Source organism: Prinia subflava, chromosome 12 (assembly GCF_021018805.1).
Source record: "Prinia subflava isolate CZ2003 ecotype Zambia chromosome 12, Cam_Psub_1.2, whole genome shotgun sequence".
NCBI classification, from domain to species: Eukaryota; Metazoa; Chordata; class Aves; order Passeriformes; family Cisticolidae; genus Prinia; species Prinia subflava.
In genome coordinates this window covers 20,854,079-20,868,742 of record NC_086258.1, presented here as the reverse complement: position 1 = coordinate 20,868,742, position 14,664 = coordinate 20,854,079, and the positions used below count along the sequence as shown (strand labels likewise).

At 54.6% G+C, this 14,664-nt stretch overlaps 1 protein-coding gene across 15 annotated transcripts in view; it reads left to right on the top strand.

Moving 5' to 3' along the window:
• Window positions 1–14,664, top strand: part of MYOCD (myocardin) — a 227,982-nt gene that overhangs the window by 209,468 nt on the left and 3,850 nt on the right. For all 15 annotated transcript variants that reach the window (XM_063408926.1, XM_063408925.1, XM_063408930.1 and 12 more), the window contains 7 exons: window positions 2,161–2,236; window positions 4,458–4,619; window positions 8,459–8,634; window positions 9,916–10,041; window positions 10,554–10,807; window positions 11,127–11,280; window positions 12,363–13,304. In XM_063408926.1, coding sequence (XP_063264996.1) covers window positions 2,161–2,236; window positions 4,458–4,619; window positions 8,459–8,634; window positions 9,916–10,041; window positions 10,554–10,807; window positions 11,127–11,280; window positions 12,363–13,304 — 1,890 coding nt within the window. The remainder of the gene's footprint in view (window positions 1–2,160; window positions 2,237–4,457; window positions 4,620–8,458; window positions 8,635–9,915; window positions 10,042–10,553; window positions 10,808–11,126; window positions 11,281–12,362; window positions 13,305–14,664) is intronic.

Sequence of the window (14,664 nt, the reverse complement as noted above, 5' to 3'; positions counted from 1 at the left end):
GGACTGAGCAACCTCTCCCCCCTCAGCCCCCCTCACTGATCTCATCTCTGACTCAGTGGTGGTGTCTGCAGCTGTTGCCCAGACCCTTCCCTGGGGCCTTTCAGATGCAGGGAACAGAACAGGGCTGAGCTGACACCCTGGGCTGTGTCTCCCTTGCTGGTGTGGGGCTGTGGGTCAGCTCCTGATCACTGGATTCTCCAGAGCCTTTTATACTTTCCCAATGCATAGAGTAACTAATTTCTGCCTAAGGCCCTGTCCAGTGACCACTGCAGGAGCATCTCTGGTGCATTAAGTCTTCATCCACTGCAGTTCTTAATCAGTGGCTTAGCTGTGACCTGAAGACAGCTCTTCCCAAATGTCCTTCTTGAAACTGTAGCACACATATTTCAGATTATCAGTTGTGCCAAATCACAGTGCACTGTAATCAGTTAGCCTTGAATGATTCAGAATTAAGGAGTATGTCTTCTATCATTCAAGGCATTCATTAATATATTGACTAGCATGAAATAATTGCTTTGTAACAGGATTTGATTTATTCTTTTGTTTAGGCTCTGATCCATTTCCAATTCCTTTGGTGATCCACAGCTATGCTCCTTTTTTTTATATTAGCCTTATCCAGACCAAATTTCTCTGGCTTGCATGTGAGAAAGCCATGGGAGATAATGTCAAAACATGCTTTAAGTCAAGCTGCATGATATTCATTGTTTATTCCTGTGACACAAAACTGTCATTTCTCCATAGAAGGAATTTTGGTTGGTGTGATGTGATTTGTTCTTGATAAATCTATCCTGGCTGTTGCTCATCTCCTTGCTATCTTCAACATTCATTTGTATAGATTGTTTGATTACTTGGTACAAAATCTTGCTGTCTGCTTTATAATTTCCTGGTCTCTTCTTCCCATCTCTTTTAAAGCTAGCAATTACTCTCCTTTGCCCAGTTTCCTGGAGAACCATAGATACTTGCTAGTACTCCAGCCTCACGTGTCTCAAAATTGTTTGGGAACATTTAACTCCTCTGAGTATCCTCTAACCTGTTCTCCAACCTGACAACTGGGGTTTCTTCTCTTTTCTTGCTGAAGGTTCTTGGCTGAGTCACCTGTTTGATAAAGAGCCATTTATCTTTTTAGTGAGGATGGCTTTTAAAAGGCATTAAATCCTGTAGCCATCTCAGCAGTATGCACAATTATTTCTCCTGTTTATGGAACACAGACAGCACTTTCCATTGCCTGATCCTGGCTATAGAAGTCCTTATAAGATCTTTTTCTCATGATCCTGTACATTTTGTACTGTGGATTTCCAATTTTGCTCCAGCTGCTTGCGCTATTCTTTTATATTTATCCTTAAGGATTGTAACCTCTTTGAACTCTGTACAATTTTTGTACTATTTCTTCTTGCAGCTCAGCTTAGCTAAAAGCTTGTCTAAGTTGATCTGTAGCTTTTCTTCATCAGGGGATAAGCTTACATTTGTATTCTCAAGGTCATCTGCCCTCCAGGCTGACTTTCTTGGCCCTTAGGGATGGTGTTCCTGTACCTCTGTGTGCCTCTCTGTTCCTAAAGCCATGAGGGAGTTGGCACAAGGCTGCAGGACTGTGTCCATCACAAGCCCAGCTGCAGTGACTGCAAAGCAGATTTTCCCAACCCCATATCATCGCTTGGGTGAAACCACAGAGCACAGGAGCTGCAAGGCTGCAGGAAGGTGAAGCCTTGTGGCTGACCTGGGTAGATCTGAGTGGCTTCATGACTTGTTCTGCCTGATATCTCACCCCAGAGTGCTGGGCTTCCCACACAAGCTGCTGCAACCAGGACATTCTGGTGCATGTCTCAGAGGTGGCTTGGTGTGCAGGCCCACCACTCCCAGGGAATAGGTCTCACCCTTCCTATGAGTTCTCATAGTATTTCAGGCATCAGAAGCCCAATAGGGATGACAAAGGGCACAGCAGTGGGTGCAGTGAACAGTCAGCAGCTATGTGCACATTGTTCCTTTCCTGAAGAGCTTCTGCCCAAGAACAAGCCAGCGTTTTGGTGATAAAAAATGCCATTTAGCAGCTCACTCAACCCAGCTTGTAATAAACCCAAAAGAATCGTGGGATGGCACAGGGGCAGGTGCTCTCAGTACCTTATTGCTGCTCTAGCCAGGTAACTTTGCATTTGTGTTCCACAGACTGAAGATTATCTCAAGCACAAGATCAGAAGCAGGCCTGAGCGGTCAGACCTGGTCAATATGCACATTCTGCAAGGTAAGACTGCCCAAGCTTCTCCCACGTACCCCTTGTGCCCTGGGACTCGTGTTTCTCCTGCCCTTGTGTTCCTCCAGGAATCTCATTGCCATTACTTTGTTCCAGCTGCTCATGGGAGGCAGACTCAAGTGGCACACGCTGCATGAAATTCTGTCCAGACCTGGTGTTCAGGAAGCAGGACAAGCTTTTATTCCATGACAGACACAGTCCCAAGGCCACCCAGTCTTTCTCCCATCTCTGGCAGGGAGCAGTGTAAGATCCTCTAGAGAACAGTGGGGTACAGAGCAGCTGTACAAGAGAACTCTGTTAGACTCCCGTGCCAATGTCTGATTGGGAAGAGCAAACCCAGGAAACGTGTTGTCCAGGGCACTGAAATTCCTATAGCAGGTCATTGTAACACCTTCCCAAAGCTGGACATCTTTTGTGCTGTTATAATTTTGGATATTCAGTGTGACAGATCATGCAGTCAATGACCCAAGCAGAGCTGTATGAAAGCCCTGCTGTCAGTCCATGAGCCACAGCAGCTCTCTCCTCTCCCATCCTGGTGTTCCCTCTCAGCCAGAAAGCTGGCAGGGCTGTATCCCATCACAGACAGCAGAACACCACAGTGTCCCTCCTTATCACCAGAGATAACAAGATCCTCAGAGACAGAGAGGAGGTGCAGCCTCCCTCCCTCCTTGAGTCCTGTCACTTGCCTGGAAGAAGCAGATCACTCTCTGGCAGCTGTGAATGCTGCCCTCTGCTCTCAGCATGGATGCAATCTGGATTTCTTTTTCCTCTGGCAGGCAGGAGGGCTGAGCCTGGGTCCCATGCTGGATCAGTGCTGCTGCCTTGCTTTTCCCTGGGGTTTCCATCCCTAAAATAAGCTAGCACCACTGCTTGTTTAAGAGACGAAGAGTGTCCTTCCCTTAGGTTAAATAATAGAAGCAATGTGGACTGGAGCTGGGGGTAGTTACCAGACACAGAGGCAGCTGCAGTCCCTGGACATGGACAGGGACAGAGCCAGCCAGGGGAGAGAGACTGCAGAGAGCAGAGGGTGCCTGGCCAGCAAGATGCATGTGCTGCTCCACACCCCCCTTACCTGCAGCCTCTGCTCACACCTCTGTCCATCCTGCTCTGCATTTCAGAACTGTCTTGCCATATCCATTTTGTGGATTTGACTTACAAATCCATTTTGTTCACAACTGGACCTAGAGGTGATTGCAACTGGCCAAGTGACACAGTTTGCATCATCCAGGTGCTTTACAGGCACCCCTTCTGCTACAGTTCAGTTCAAGGAGCTCATTTGTGTTCACTAGAATCTGAGGCCAGGAATGGCCCTAGACCAGCTCTTCTGGCCTCCTGTAGAGAATTTCCATGGTATCAAGCTCTGTAGCTCCTGTTCCCTTCAGTATCTCTTCCAGAGAGTGTCCAGATTTTGAAGATAGAACAACCTACAGGCTGAACAACTGTTCTTACTTTAGACCCTCAAGGGTTTAGAAATGGCCTGGTTTAGAATCCCACTCCCTCACTACTCACGCCTGGTCCAAGAGAGGAGCCAGATAGCTTTGTTCAGGAAATCTTTCTGTTTAAGTTGCTGTTCTTCTGTCACCCTTTCATAACTGGGGTCTTCTCAGCTGGCTTTTGTAGGGCTGTAGCTTCCAGAGGTACCTGCCTTTGCTCTGCTCCTCCCCAGCTCGTTCTTCTCTCAAGGCCTGGAGCACTGTTGTCATGTCACCTCCAAAAGTCCACAGCCCAAGACTCAGCATTTTCAATTCCAGTGTAAGCCATTCACTCCACTTGTCAAGCACTGCCAGTGGTTCTATTCTCCAGCTGTTTCCCAGAAGTGGGGATCCATTTGCCACAAGGGGCCAGTGTGTCCTGGCAGGCAGGAGCTGGAGACACCTTTGGCCCTTATTAGTGGCAGCTTGCTCATGAGGTTTCCATCACAGATCACTCCTGGGCCTTGAAGAGGATGCTCCAGCTGTAGGTTGGGTTTGCAAGCCCAGGGTGGTAGAGAGGCTCTTGTTTGGGGATGGAGAGGCTGAGCCTGAGGCTCAGAGAAGGACCCATGTCCCAAACCTCACAGCCCCACCCAGCCTAGCAGAGCAGATCCTGCTGTGCTGAGCCATGCTCAAGTCTTGGCCACAGCCCCCCGAGGCTGTGCTGAAGGGCTCCACATTCTCACTGAGTGCTGTTTCCACAGGAGCCCCTGGTCCTGATGCTTCTGTTTGGCTTTCAGACTCGGCTGCAGAGGGGTCCATCCAGTCAACTCAGATGAAGCTGAAAAGAGCCCGACTGGCAGATGACCTCAATGAAAAGATTGCGCTCAGGCCTGGTCCTTTGGAGCTGGTGGAGAAGAATATTATTCCCGTGGACTCAGCTGTGAAAGAGGCCATAAAAGGTAGTGATAATGAACATGTGTGTTGTGTGTGAGCATGGAGTGGGGCAGGGGCTGCCAAGGCGACCAGGAGGTACCACAGTGACTGCAGGAAGTAGCTGACCTGGACATAAGAGCTGCATTTATTGCTTCAGTTTCATTATTTTCACAGTACCCAGCCCAGTCTAGCACAGCCTGTGAGCACAGAGCTCTCATCTTAGAGCAGTGACACTGAAACATGCACCATTGCTCAGCCACATTCCCCCAGAAAGAACCTCCCTTCTTACACCCCTGCCCTCCCCAAGGCTTTGAGCACAGAAGTGATACTGCTGGAGAGAGGACACTCCCTCCTTCAGCATGGGAGAGAACCTGAGTGCACAGGAGTTGGTTGTGAGACCAGCTCGGATACTCCCACCTGTGCTCTGCCAAACTCTCACTTCCCAGTAAACAGGGGTAGAGTGGCCCCAGTTCAATAAGGCTATGGGTTCTCTTAGGTTTTTTTACCACTGGTGCTAGTGGTGTGCAGGACCCAGCAGAGCAGGATGCTGCATCCCTCAGGTGTGGGGCATCCTTGGGGTGCTAAATTGCTGGAGAATATGAGCAGGGGCCTGCACCCTCAAACAGGGTACACTCCTACCAACCAGGACCCAGCACTTGCCTTATCCCTGAGCTTCGTTTTCCTCCATCACCTCCTCCTGCCAGAGGAGGGAGGAAGAATCATCCACAATTACTTCCCCCACGCTGGTGCAGGGAAGTTGGTGTGGGAGTCAACACAGAGCAGAAAGGTGACTCAAATTTCACCAAGGCCCAGTGCCAGGACAGGGAGATCTGAAAGCAGAGAAAGGAGCAGGAAGGTCAGCAGGGTCCTGCAGTGACAGGACAGCAACCTGTATTTTTGAAGTCTGGGCTGTCTCCACATGTCCAAACTGGTGCTCAGGTCTCCAATGAGGCACTGAGAGCTGCTCTGCCCCTGGAAGCTGTTTGTTCTGTTGTTCACAGTTCCTCAATCATTGGGATCATTTCCATTGGCATAATCCCAGTTGAAGGGTCTGTTCTGGAGCTCAGAGCAACCTGAGGACAATGGCAGGGCTTTGGGACAGAAAGAGTCTTGGAGTGACAGGAGAAATGCCAAAAATGAGAGTTGAAACAGGAAGCACTTTGATTTTCATTTCATCTCAGAAACCATCTTAAATGACATGAAATATTCCATGCTCAGATACTGCTCTGTCCTACCCCATAGCTATTCCTGCTCTTGATCTGGGGGCTGTGAAATGCAGGCTGTGTATGTACAGCAGCTTCTCCAGCCTGGCCCTGGAGCTGCTCCATTCCCAGCAAGTCGCAGTTCTCCTCTTTGAAGGTGAAATGTTCCAGGACTCTGCCTGAAGAGGAATTTTTAAGGAGAGTTCAAGTAAAATCTCCCTGGCCACTTACTAAAGGAGAGAACAGTGGGGGGAAAAAAAGTTTCAAAAATCCCCCCCTTTATAACCATTTGAGGCATTGTGAGCATGAATTTTTCCCCTGGAGCTGAGATTTGGGGACTGGGCAAAGGAGCTTGAATCTTGAATAGAGTGTCTCTCCAGCTGCCTTGTCAGGAGCTCATGGTAAACAGAGATTTACAGGACCAAACCGTTAAAAACATAAAGTCTGGCTTAAAAATTATTTGTTCAGTTTGAAATTTCTGCCTTTCACAATGTTCTTCTATCACACTGCTGGGGAAAACCGTGCCCTTGTAAGCCAGTTTCATTCCATTTAGGGTGAAACATGCGGCACATTAGGGTCCAACACGAAGTGGCTCGGTACCATAGGGTGCCATGAGAAGAAGGTGGTGCAACTGCACCAGGAACACCATCCCAGCCCTCAGGTTTCTGCAGAAGAAAGCCTCAAGCTGAAGGATCCTCCAGCTCATTTTTGGAGTCAGAAGCACTTGTGGTACTCACACTTTGGGGCAAAGGGCTGAACACAGAGCAGAGATGAGTACTGGCACTTCTAAATGTTAAGCCTTTTGTTTTTGCAATACCAGAAAGATGACAGGGTTTAAAATCATTTTACTTTAACCTTGGAATCTCAACTGTTTATACAGTGGAAAGTTCAGCTGACGTGTTCCTCTAATCACCTCCGGCAGGGTGAGCAGAAAGTGCCAGACCCCAACCGAAAGCCCAAACGTCCCAGTGACAGGAGGCTGCCAGTGCCCTGCATAGCTGAGCAGTGATACAAGAAACTTTTTTTACCAGGTCCTTGTCATCACTTTGTCCAATGCGCTCAAGAGGACAATACCCAGTGCATTAGAAACAGCCCGGAGCAAACACCATCCTGCCTGAGATTACAGCAGGGACACGGGACTGAGAAACAATACGCTCAGGCGGGGCTGGGTGAGAGCAGGGCAGATAAGGGAAGCATTCCCCATCGGCACAGGCCTGCGGTATCAAGCAGCAGGATGCAGCACATTCCTGTCATGCTCTGTGCTGTCGCGGTGTCCTGAAGGTCCCTTGTGCTCCCAGCTTTGGCACCACTTCCCAACACACACTTCCCTGCCAGCGCAGCAGGAGCCCTGCAGATCCACAAGTCCTCCTTTCTTAGAGTCATTTTTCCCAAGAGGGGATGTCCACGCTGGCCTGCAGGTGTGGGAAGCAGCTCCCATGCAGCCCAAGTGTCCCATGCAATGCTGCAGTTCCTCAGGGACCTGTTTGGGTGCTGCCTCTGATGAAGAGGACACAGGCCCTATTTCCAAGGCCATATGAAGAGAGCAGGTTGAACACTGCTGATCTCATTTCCCCAGCCCATGTCTGGGCAGCAGCTCAGGCAGGGAGCCAGGGCTCTGTCCTCGCCCACCCTGGCACCAGCAGCCACAGGGAGTGGAGATAACCCTTATCTCTCAGATAGGGGCAGGGGTCAGAGCAGGAGGTGCGTGTCGTTGAGAAGGTGCACATTGCTAGACCAGCAGCAGGGACAGGTGGAAGCTTGTCCCCAGGCCCTTCCTATTTCCCCATTTGTCACCTCATTATCAGTGTGCCAAGCTGCCTGACAAATGCCAGACATGAGCACGAGGAGATTACGAGTGTGGCCACGATGCTCCTTCCTCTGCCCCCACCTGGAGCTCTCCCGAGGCTGACATGAGACCTTTTTTTCTCAGCACTTTATTTATCATCAAACCTCGGGCTCAATAGCCCTTGCCCATCTGACTAGCAGATAACAGTGCAGGAGCTGTGCAGGAAGAGCAGCCTGGGGCTGTCAGGCAGGCAGTAGCAGTGGTTTGAACCATGTCGGTGGGTGAAACCTGTGGACAGAGACAGGATGTGGGAGCCTCTGTGCACCTGCAGCCGCATCCACTCCTGTTGGTTCTTGTGCTGTGAACAGATGGATCACACTCCGAGCTGATTTCAACCTCAGTCCTACTGCTGAGGACAGAGTCCCACGCATGGTGTGGGTGTTCACCTGGGGTGCTCAGCTGAGGGAGGGCGACTCGTGCCCTCTCCCCTCCCAGCCCAGTGCAGGGGCAGGATGGCAGAGCCCCCCCTGCACCAGTCCCACGTGTCTGCACCTGCCCTGCTGTGCTGGTGGTCTGGGCTCCTCCGACCCCTCCTTTCCCCCTGTCCCAAGGAACATGAGCCATGATCCTGCCTCCTCAGATCCTCTTCTCTCCCGCGGGAGAGTCCCTGGTCCTGGCTCCTCAGACCCCTCCTCTCCCCCTGTCCATGGCTGGGCCCCCCTGCTCGCCCCCCAGCCCCGGAGCTGGCCGAGCCCCCCGGGCACCCCGTGTGCCCCCAGCCCCGGCCGGGGACGGGGCGCTGGGCGCGGCCGGGGCCCTCACGAGGCTCACCCGCCCGTCCCCGCAGGCTCTGACCGTCGCCCCTCTGCCCCCGCAGGCTCCCAGGGCGGCTTTCCCCGGCAGACCGACGCGTTCGCCTTCGAGGAGGACAGCAGCAACGACGGGCTGTCCCCGGAGCGGCCCCGCAGCCGCGGCTCCCCGGGCCCCGCCGAGCCGCCCCCCGGCTCCAAGGCCCCGGAGCCGCCCCCCGCCGCCTCAGCCGGGGCTCCACAGGTAGGGAGAGCCGTCCTGGAGGCTGAGGAGATGCGGATGGACAGGAGAGACGCGTGGGGACAGGGGTGGCGCAGGGGAGGGAGCACACCCACGGGGGACATGGCCGAGGAGGGGATCCCTCCCCTCAGCACTGCTTGGGAGCACCCCGAGTGCTGTGCCCAGTTCTGGGCCCCTCCGTTTAGGAAGGATGCGAAGATGCTGCAGGAGAGAAGGGCAGCAAGGCTGGTAAAGGGTCTGGAACACAAGGCCTGTGAGGAGGGGCTGAGGGAGCTGGGGTTGTTTATCCTGGAGAAGGGGAGACCTCATCACTCACACCCTCCTGACAGGAGGGTGCAGCCAGGTGGGGTCGGGCTCTTCTCCCAGGGAACAGGGACAGGACAGGAGGACACAGCCTTAAGCTGCGCCAGAGGAGCTTCAGGTTGGACATCAGGAAGAAATTCTTCACAGGAGTGGTTGGGCACTGGAATGGGCTGCCCAGGGAGGTGGTGGAGTCACCGTCCCTGGAGGTGTTTGAGGAAAGCCTGGAGGTGGCACTCAGTGCCATGGTTTAGCGGACAAGGTGGTGTTGGGTCACAGGTTGGACTCGATGGTCCCAAAGGTCTTTTCCAGCTGTGTTAATTCTGTGGTTCTGTGTGATTCTGTCACTGTCTCATTCTGTCATTCTGTTATCCCTGGGGGGACCGTGCTGCGCGGGGCCGGCGCGCCCACTGCCGGCCGACCTGGGCACTGCAGCCCCGGGGAGCACCGGGCCGGGGGACGTGAGGGACTGGGGATAATGGGGAGAATGGGGAGAATGGGGAGAATGGGGGTTATTGGGGGAGTATGGAGGCTGGGGAATGGAGAGGCCGTGGCGAATGGGAGAACTGGAGTGGAGTAAGGCAGACTGAAGGTGCTGGGATGAACCCCCCGTCCCATCCAAGGGAGGAACCGGGGCAGACGGGAGTAGGGGAGGACCAAAGGGATTGTGGCCATCCACGGGTCATCTGGGAAGACTGGGCTGGTCTAGGGGACACTGAGACGCTAGCAGTGAGCAAGGATACAGGGCTCAGGTGAAATTGGGAGGGCTGAAAACCGAGGAGGACTGTGAAGGCAGAAGACTAGGAAAGAACTGGGATAGCCTGAGGATGTGGCTGGGATAGACACGAGGGGTTTGGGATGCACTGAGGCATCTGTGGGCATTGGGAACAACATGGGGTGAGGAAAGGGGGTACCAGGAGCGCCTGTCCAGGCTGGAGAGCCCCTGGGTCCAGCCCCACAGCCCCTCTCACCTCTCCCTTGCAGGATCGTCCCCCCAGTGCCGATGGCCACGCTCCGGACACTGCCCCGGGGCAGGGCAGCCAGTGCGACAGCCCCAAGCAGCCAGCAGGGCAGGAGAGCCCGACGCTCCCGGTGCCCTCTGCCGTGAAGGTAAGGCCGGTGCAGCCTCCAGGCTGCCCAGGACAGGAACCAGCCCAGGGCACACAAGCCTGAAGTGCCCATGTGCTGCATCCCAGATGTGTGGGAGCTCTGGGTGTCTAGCCTTAAAGGCTTTGAATAATTCAGGCAGGCAACTTTGTGTCAAAAAACTAATTTAATTCATTGTGTAGTGGTAGAAGATACAGCAATACACCATGCTAGAGGCAATTGCTTGAGTCCTGCCCTGAAAATATCTCCTGGGGTGGGAGCAGGAGGAGACAGAAGGCAACACTGGAGCACCTTGCAGGCAGGGAGGATCATTCTCCATCTCATGTGCTCTCCAGCACAGCTGAGATGGGACACAGTGCCAAGGGTGTCGCCCACATTCAGGCTCAGCAGATCTTGGAGCTGGAGTATCAAGGTGCCAGCAGGAGCTGCCTTTTTTCTGTCCCAGGCCTCTGAGGTCCCATGGGGATGACCAGAGCTCTGCTCACACCTAATTCTTTTCCTTCTTGGCCCAACAGTCCAAGTCATCCAGTGATAGCAAGAACCGTCACAAAAAGCCCAAAGACACCAAGCCCAAAGTAAAGAAGCTCAAGTACCACCAGTACATCCCTCCAGACCAGAAAGCAGAGAAGTCCCCTCCACCCATGGATTCTGCATATGCCAGACTGCTCCAGCAGCAGCAGCTCTTCCTGCAGCTCCAGATCCTCAGCCAGCAGCAACAGCAGCAGCAGCAGCATTTCAACTACCCTGGGATGCACCAAGGACAGCTAAAGTGAGTGACACTGTGCCAGCAGTGACTTTCTCCTCTGTACCCATTTGTGCCAGATCAAGGGGATAGAGGCACACCACTGGAACAGAAAAGCTTGGGAACAGACTCCTTCCAAGCCATTCTGGCTTTGCATACTGGCTGGGGCACCTGTGACCTGCTGGTGGGACACCAGCAATCTCCTACAGCCCAGCCTGGTTTTCCTTGGCCATCCTGAAGTCTCATGTAAGAGACAGCAGACCCAAGGGAGCAGAGGGATGGGATGCTGGGCACAAAGACCCTGTGGGGACAGACAAGTTACTCCAAATCTCCTTTGTTATTTCAGGCAATCTAATGAGCAGATGGTCAAAAGTTCAAATTCTTCATCAACTTCTGGCAACAACACCCCTCTTTCTCCAGTGAAAACCACCTTTTCAGGCCAGACTTGTGTCTCATCTATCAAGCCAGGCCCTCTGCCATCCAACCTGGATGATCTCAAAGTGAGTGTCAAACTTTGTCACTGCAGGAGCAGAGTGTCACAGCCTGAGGATGCTGTGCTGCCTCTGAGGGTGTCAGGGGAGTGCCACAGGCTGGGAGGGGCCGTGTTGCAGTTCAGCACACCTGAACCCCCATGCTCTGAGCCACCCAGGGGTACAGCACAGCACCCTGGGGCCGGGCTTGGTCACTGGGGAGATTCTGAACATGAGGCCTTGCTGCTCTGCAGGTGGTGAGGGGTGCACTGCTCTAGCCTGTGTAACAGCAAACCAAAGGTGTAGCCTGGAGTGGCTGCAGGTCAGGCTAAAGGATGATCTGAGCTGCTGCTCCTGCAGCTCCTGGCTCCATCCTCCATCCCTGCGTGGTTTTATGGTGGACATTGTGGATGTTCTGACAGACCAGCCAGAGGCCAGTAGGGCAGCATGTTCCCCTCATTAGTGACTCAGCTCCTCAGGCCAGCTCAGCTCTCTGCCTGAGTAGGTACCTCCTGCTACATGCACTGTTTTGAGTACCTCTCATGCAGGCAAGAAAGGGCATAGGGGGGAATCCCTCATACCACCCTTTCTTTTTTACTTTGCTAGTGGACCCTCAGTCATGGGGAAAGCCAAATCCTTCTAGGAGCAGAGGCCTGGGGGCAGTCCAGAGGTACAAACAGCATGAGTTTGCCCTAGTTCAGGTGGATGAAGCATGTGCCTGAGCATAGAATATGTGGCTCCAAGGTGTCACAGTCTGAGCCATCAGCTGGCTCCTGGTCTGTTCTAAAGTCCTCTGCTCATGGAAAAATCTACTGCTAGGATGGGAATCCTGAGTTGCTTCCCTGATCCAAGGACCACTGCTGGTTCATGAAGAAGAGTCACAGTTCTTGAGGAAGGTTTTCCTGTTAGGAAAGGTTGAGATTCTGCAGGATGTGCAGTGGTCAGGCCTGTGCACAGTACTCTGGTGACTGCAGGTGAGACAGGGAGCACCTGGCAGGTCAGAGCTTTAAAGCTGGGAGCTGGGAGCCTGAGATCTGAGACTCCTTGTGAGAAGCACTGGGTTTCTAAAGGGCTTCTCTGCCACCAAGACTGATCAGTGACTTTCCTTGCAGGTGTCAGAGCTGAGGCAGCAGCTCCGAATACGAGGCCTGCCCGTGTCGGGTACCAAAACAGCGCTGATGGAGCGGCTGCGGCCCTTCCAGGAGTGCAGCGGCAGCACGGTGCCAAACTTCAGTGAGATCACCACCGTCACCTTCCCAGTCACCCCAACAAGCACCCTGTCCAGTTATCAGTCCCAGTCCTCCACCAGCATGTTGTCAAATGGCTTCTACCACTTTGGCAGCACCAGCTCCACCCCACCCATCTCGCCTGCCTCCTCGGAGCTCTCTGTGAGCGGCTCTTTGCCAGACACCTTCAACGACGGGCCCATGTCCTCCCCACAGTTTGGGCTCCAGCCATCGCCCGTCCACGGCAGCGCTGAGGAAAGCCTCATGAGCAGCATGAATGGAGGGAGCATCCAGCTGGAACTGGAAGGAATAGACACAGAGAAAGACAAGATGCTGGTGGAGAAGCAGAAGGTCATCAATGAACTGACGTGGAAGCTGCAGCAAGAGCAGAGGCAGGTGGAAGAGCTGCGGATGCAGCTCCAGAAGCGGAAGAGAAGCAACGGCCTTGAGGAGAAGCAGCAACCTGCTCAGCATTTCTTTGGTGTCCCCATCAAGCAAGAAAACACCGTGTCCAGCTGTCCATTTGCATCCAAACAAATGGCCCTGAAAGGCCAGGCCGGCAGCTCGGATAAGCTGAGTAACTGTGGGGTGCCGCAGGTGCCCCACATTGTAAATAGCCACTGCTTGGAGCCCTCAGGGCAGAGCACCATCACCTCCTCGACATTCCTGAGCCCGCAGTGCTCCCCCCAGCACTCTCCCCTGGGAGCTGCCAAGAGCCCCCAGCACATCAGCCTGCCACCATCCCCCAACAGCCACTACCTGCTGCCAGTGTCCCCCGAGGGCCGCAGCGCGTCCCCGCCGGGCAGCGGCTGCCTCCGCACAGCTCCGGTGAGTGCCTGCCGGGCCCGCGGTCACACCACACGGGGGAGGCCTTTCCTCACGGCCCGGGGCTGCTGGCAGCACGAGGGGCTGCCTGCAAGGGCAGAGAGTATCCGCATGGACAATGGGTTGGAAGCTGATAGCACTGCAGGGTCCTTTGCAGGGTTTCACCTGGGGAGTGAACTGCAGCCAGTTGTCCTGGAGGGGCCACAGCACAACTCTCATGCCCCGTGGAGCCCTGGCTTAGCTCCTGCTGCCCTGAGGAAGCCCTGGCACAGCTCCCCTCTTCCTCAGGGGACCCCAGCACAGCTCTCTCAGCCCCTAGGTGAGCACTGGCAAAGCTGCTAGTGTCCTGGGAGAGTCCTGGCAGAGCATCCTCTGCCCTGTGGAGCCCTGGCACAGTTCCCTCTGCCCTGGGGAGCTCTGGCACAGCTCTCTCTGCCCCTGGAGGAGTCCTGGCAAGCTCTCTCTTCCCTGGGGGAACACTGGCACAGCTTCTTCTGCCCTAAAAGAGCCCAAACCCAGCTGCCTCACCCCTCAGGGGGAGTCCTGGCACAGCTTGCTCTGCCCTTGGGGGAGTCCTGGCACATCTGCCCATGCCCCATGGAGCCCTGGCACAGCTCTGTACACAGCAGGGAGGCACCAGCGTGGATGCCTCAGCTCCTGGGAGAGCCCTGGCACCGTTCCTACACCCCTGGGGGACCCTGCTGCAGGGCTGCAGGACTTCCTAGCATCTTGCCAAGCCATTGTGGCTCCCTGCAGTGTGTGAGGGATTTTCTCCACTGAGTTGGAGGAGAGCAGTTGCCCTGGGGAAGCCTTTTCTCTCAGGAAGCTGGAGCAGGACTGCAGTTGAGGTCTGCAGTCAGAGAGAGCTTGTGCCTCCCCACCAGGCCACCAGCCCAGCAGAGTTGTCCTCAGCAGCCACCTGGGCAGGTACAGGGACAGGCTGCCAGCACAGAACAGCACAAAGGTTCTGCTGATCACAACCCCAGTTCATCCATGGCCCTCCCAGGGCTCCCCAGGCAGCAGCAGCACCTTGTGGTGGCCTGTGCCATGCACAGGGGTGCAAGGTGTGCACACAGGGGTTTGGCAGGGGCAGGCTGGGTGTGCAGGACAGCCCACGGCAGAGCAGGGCCTCTCCCCAGTCACCCGGGGTGGCCCCGAGCAGGGTTTGGGGTGCAGCCCTGCTCAGTGGCACAAAGGGGGGCTCAGGGCTGTGACCAGAGGATGGTGGGTGTGTGGGCAGCAGGCAGACAGCATGGCCAGAGGTGGGGAAGGGCAGCAGTTTAGGGTGAGGAGGGGCAGAGACAGAGCTGCCAGTGGAGTGGGTGTGGAGGGCAGTGGGGTTGGGGTGAGTCAGGCAGTGGGG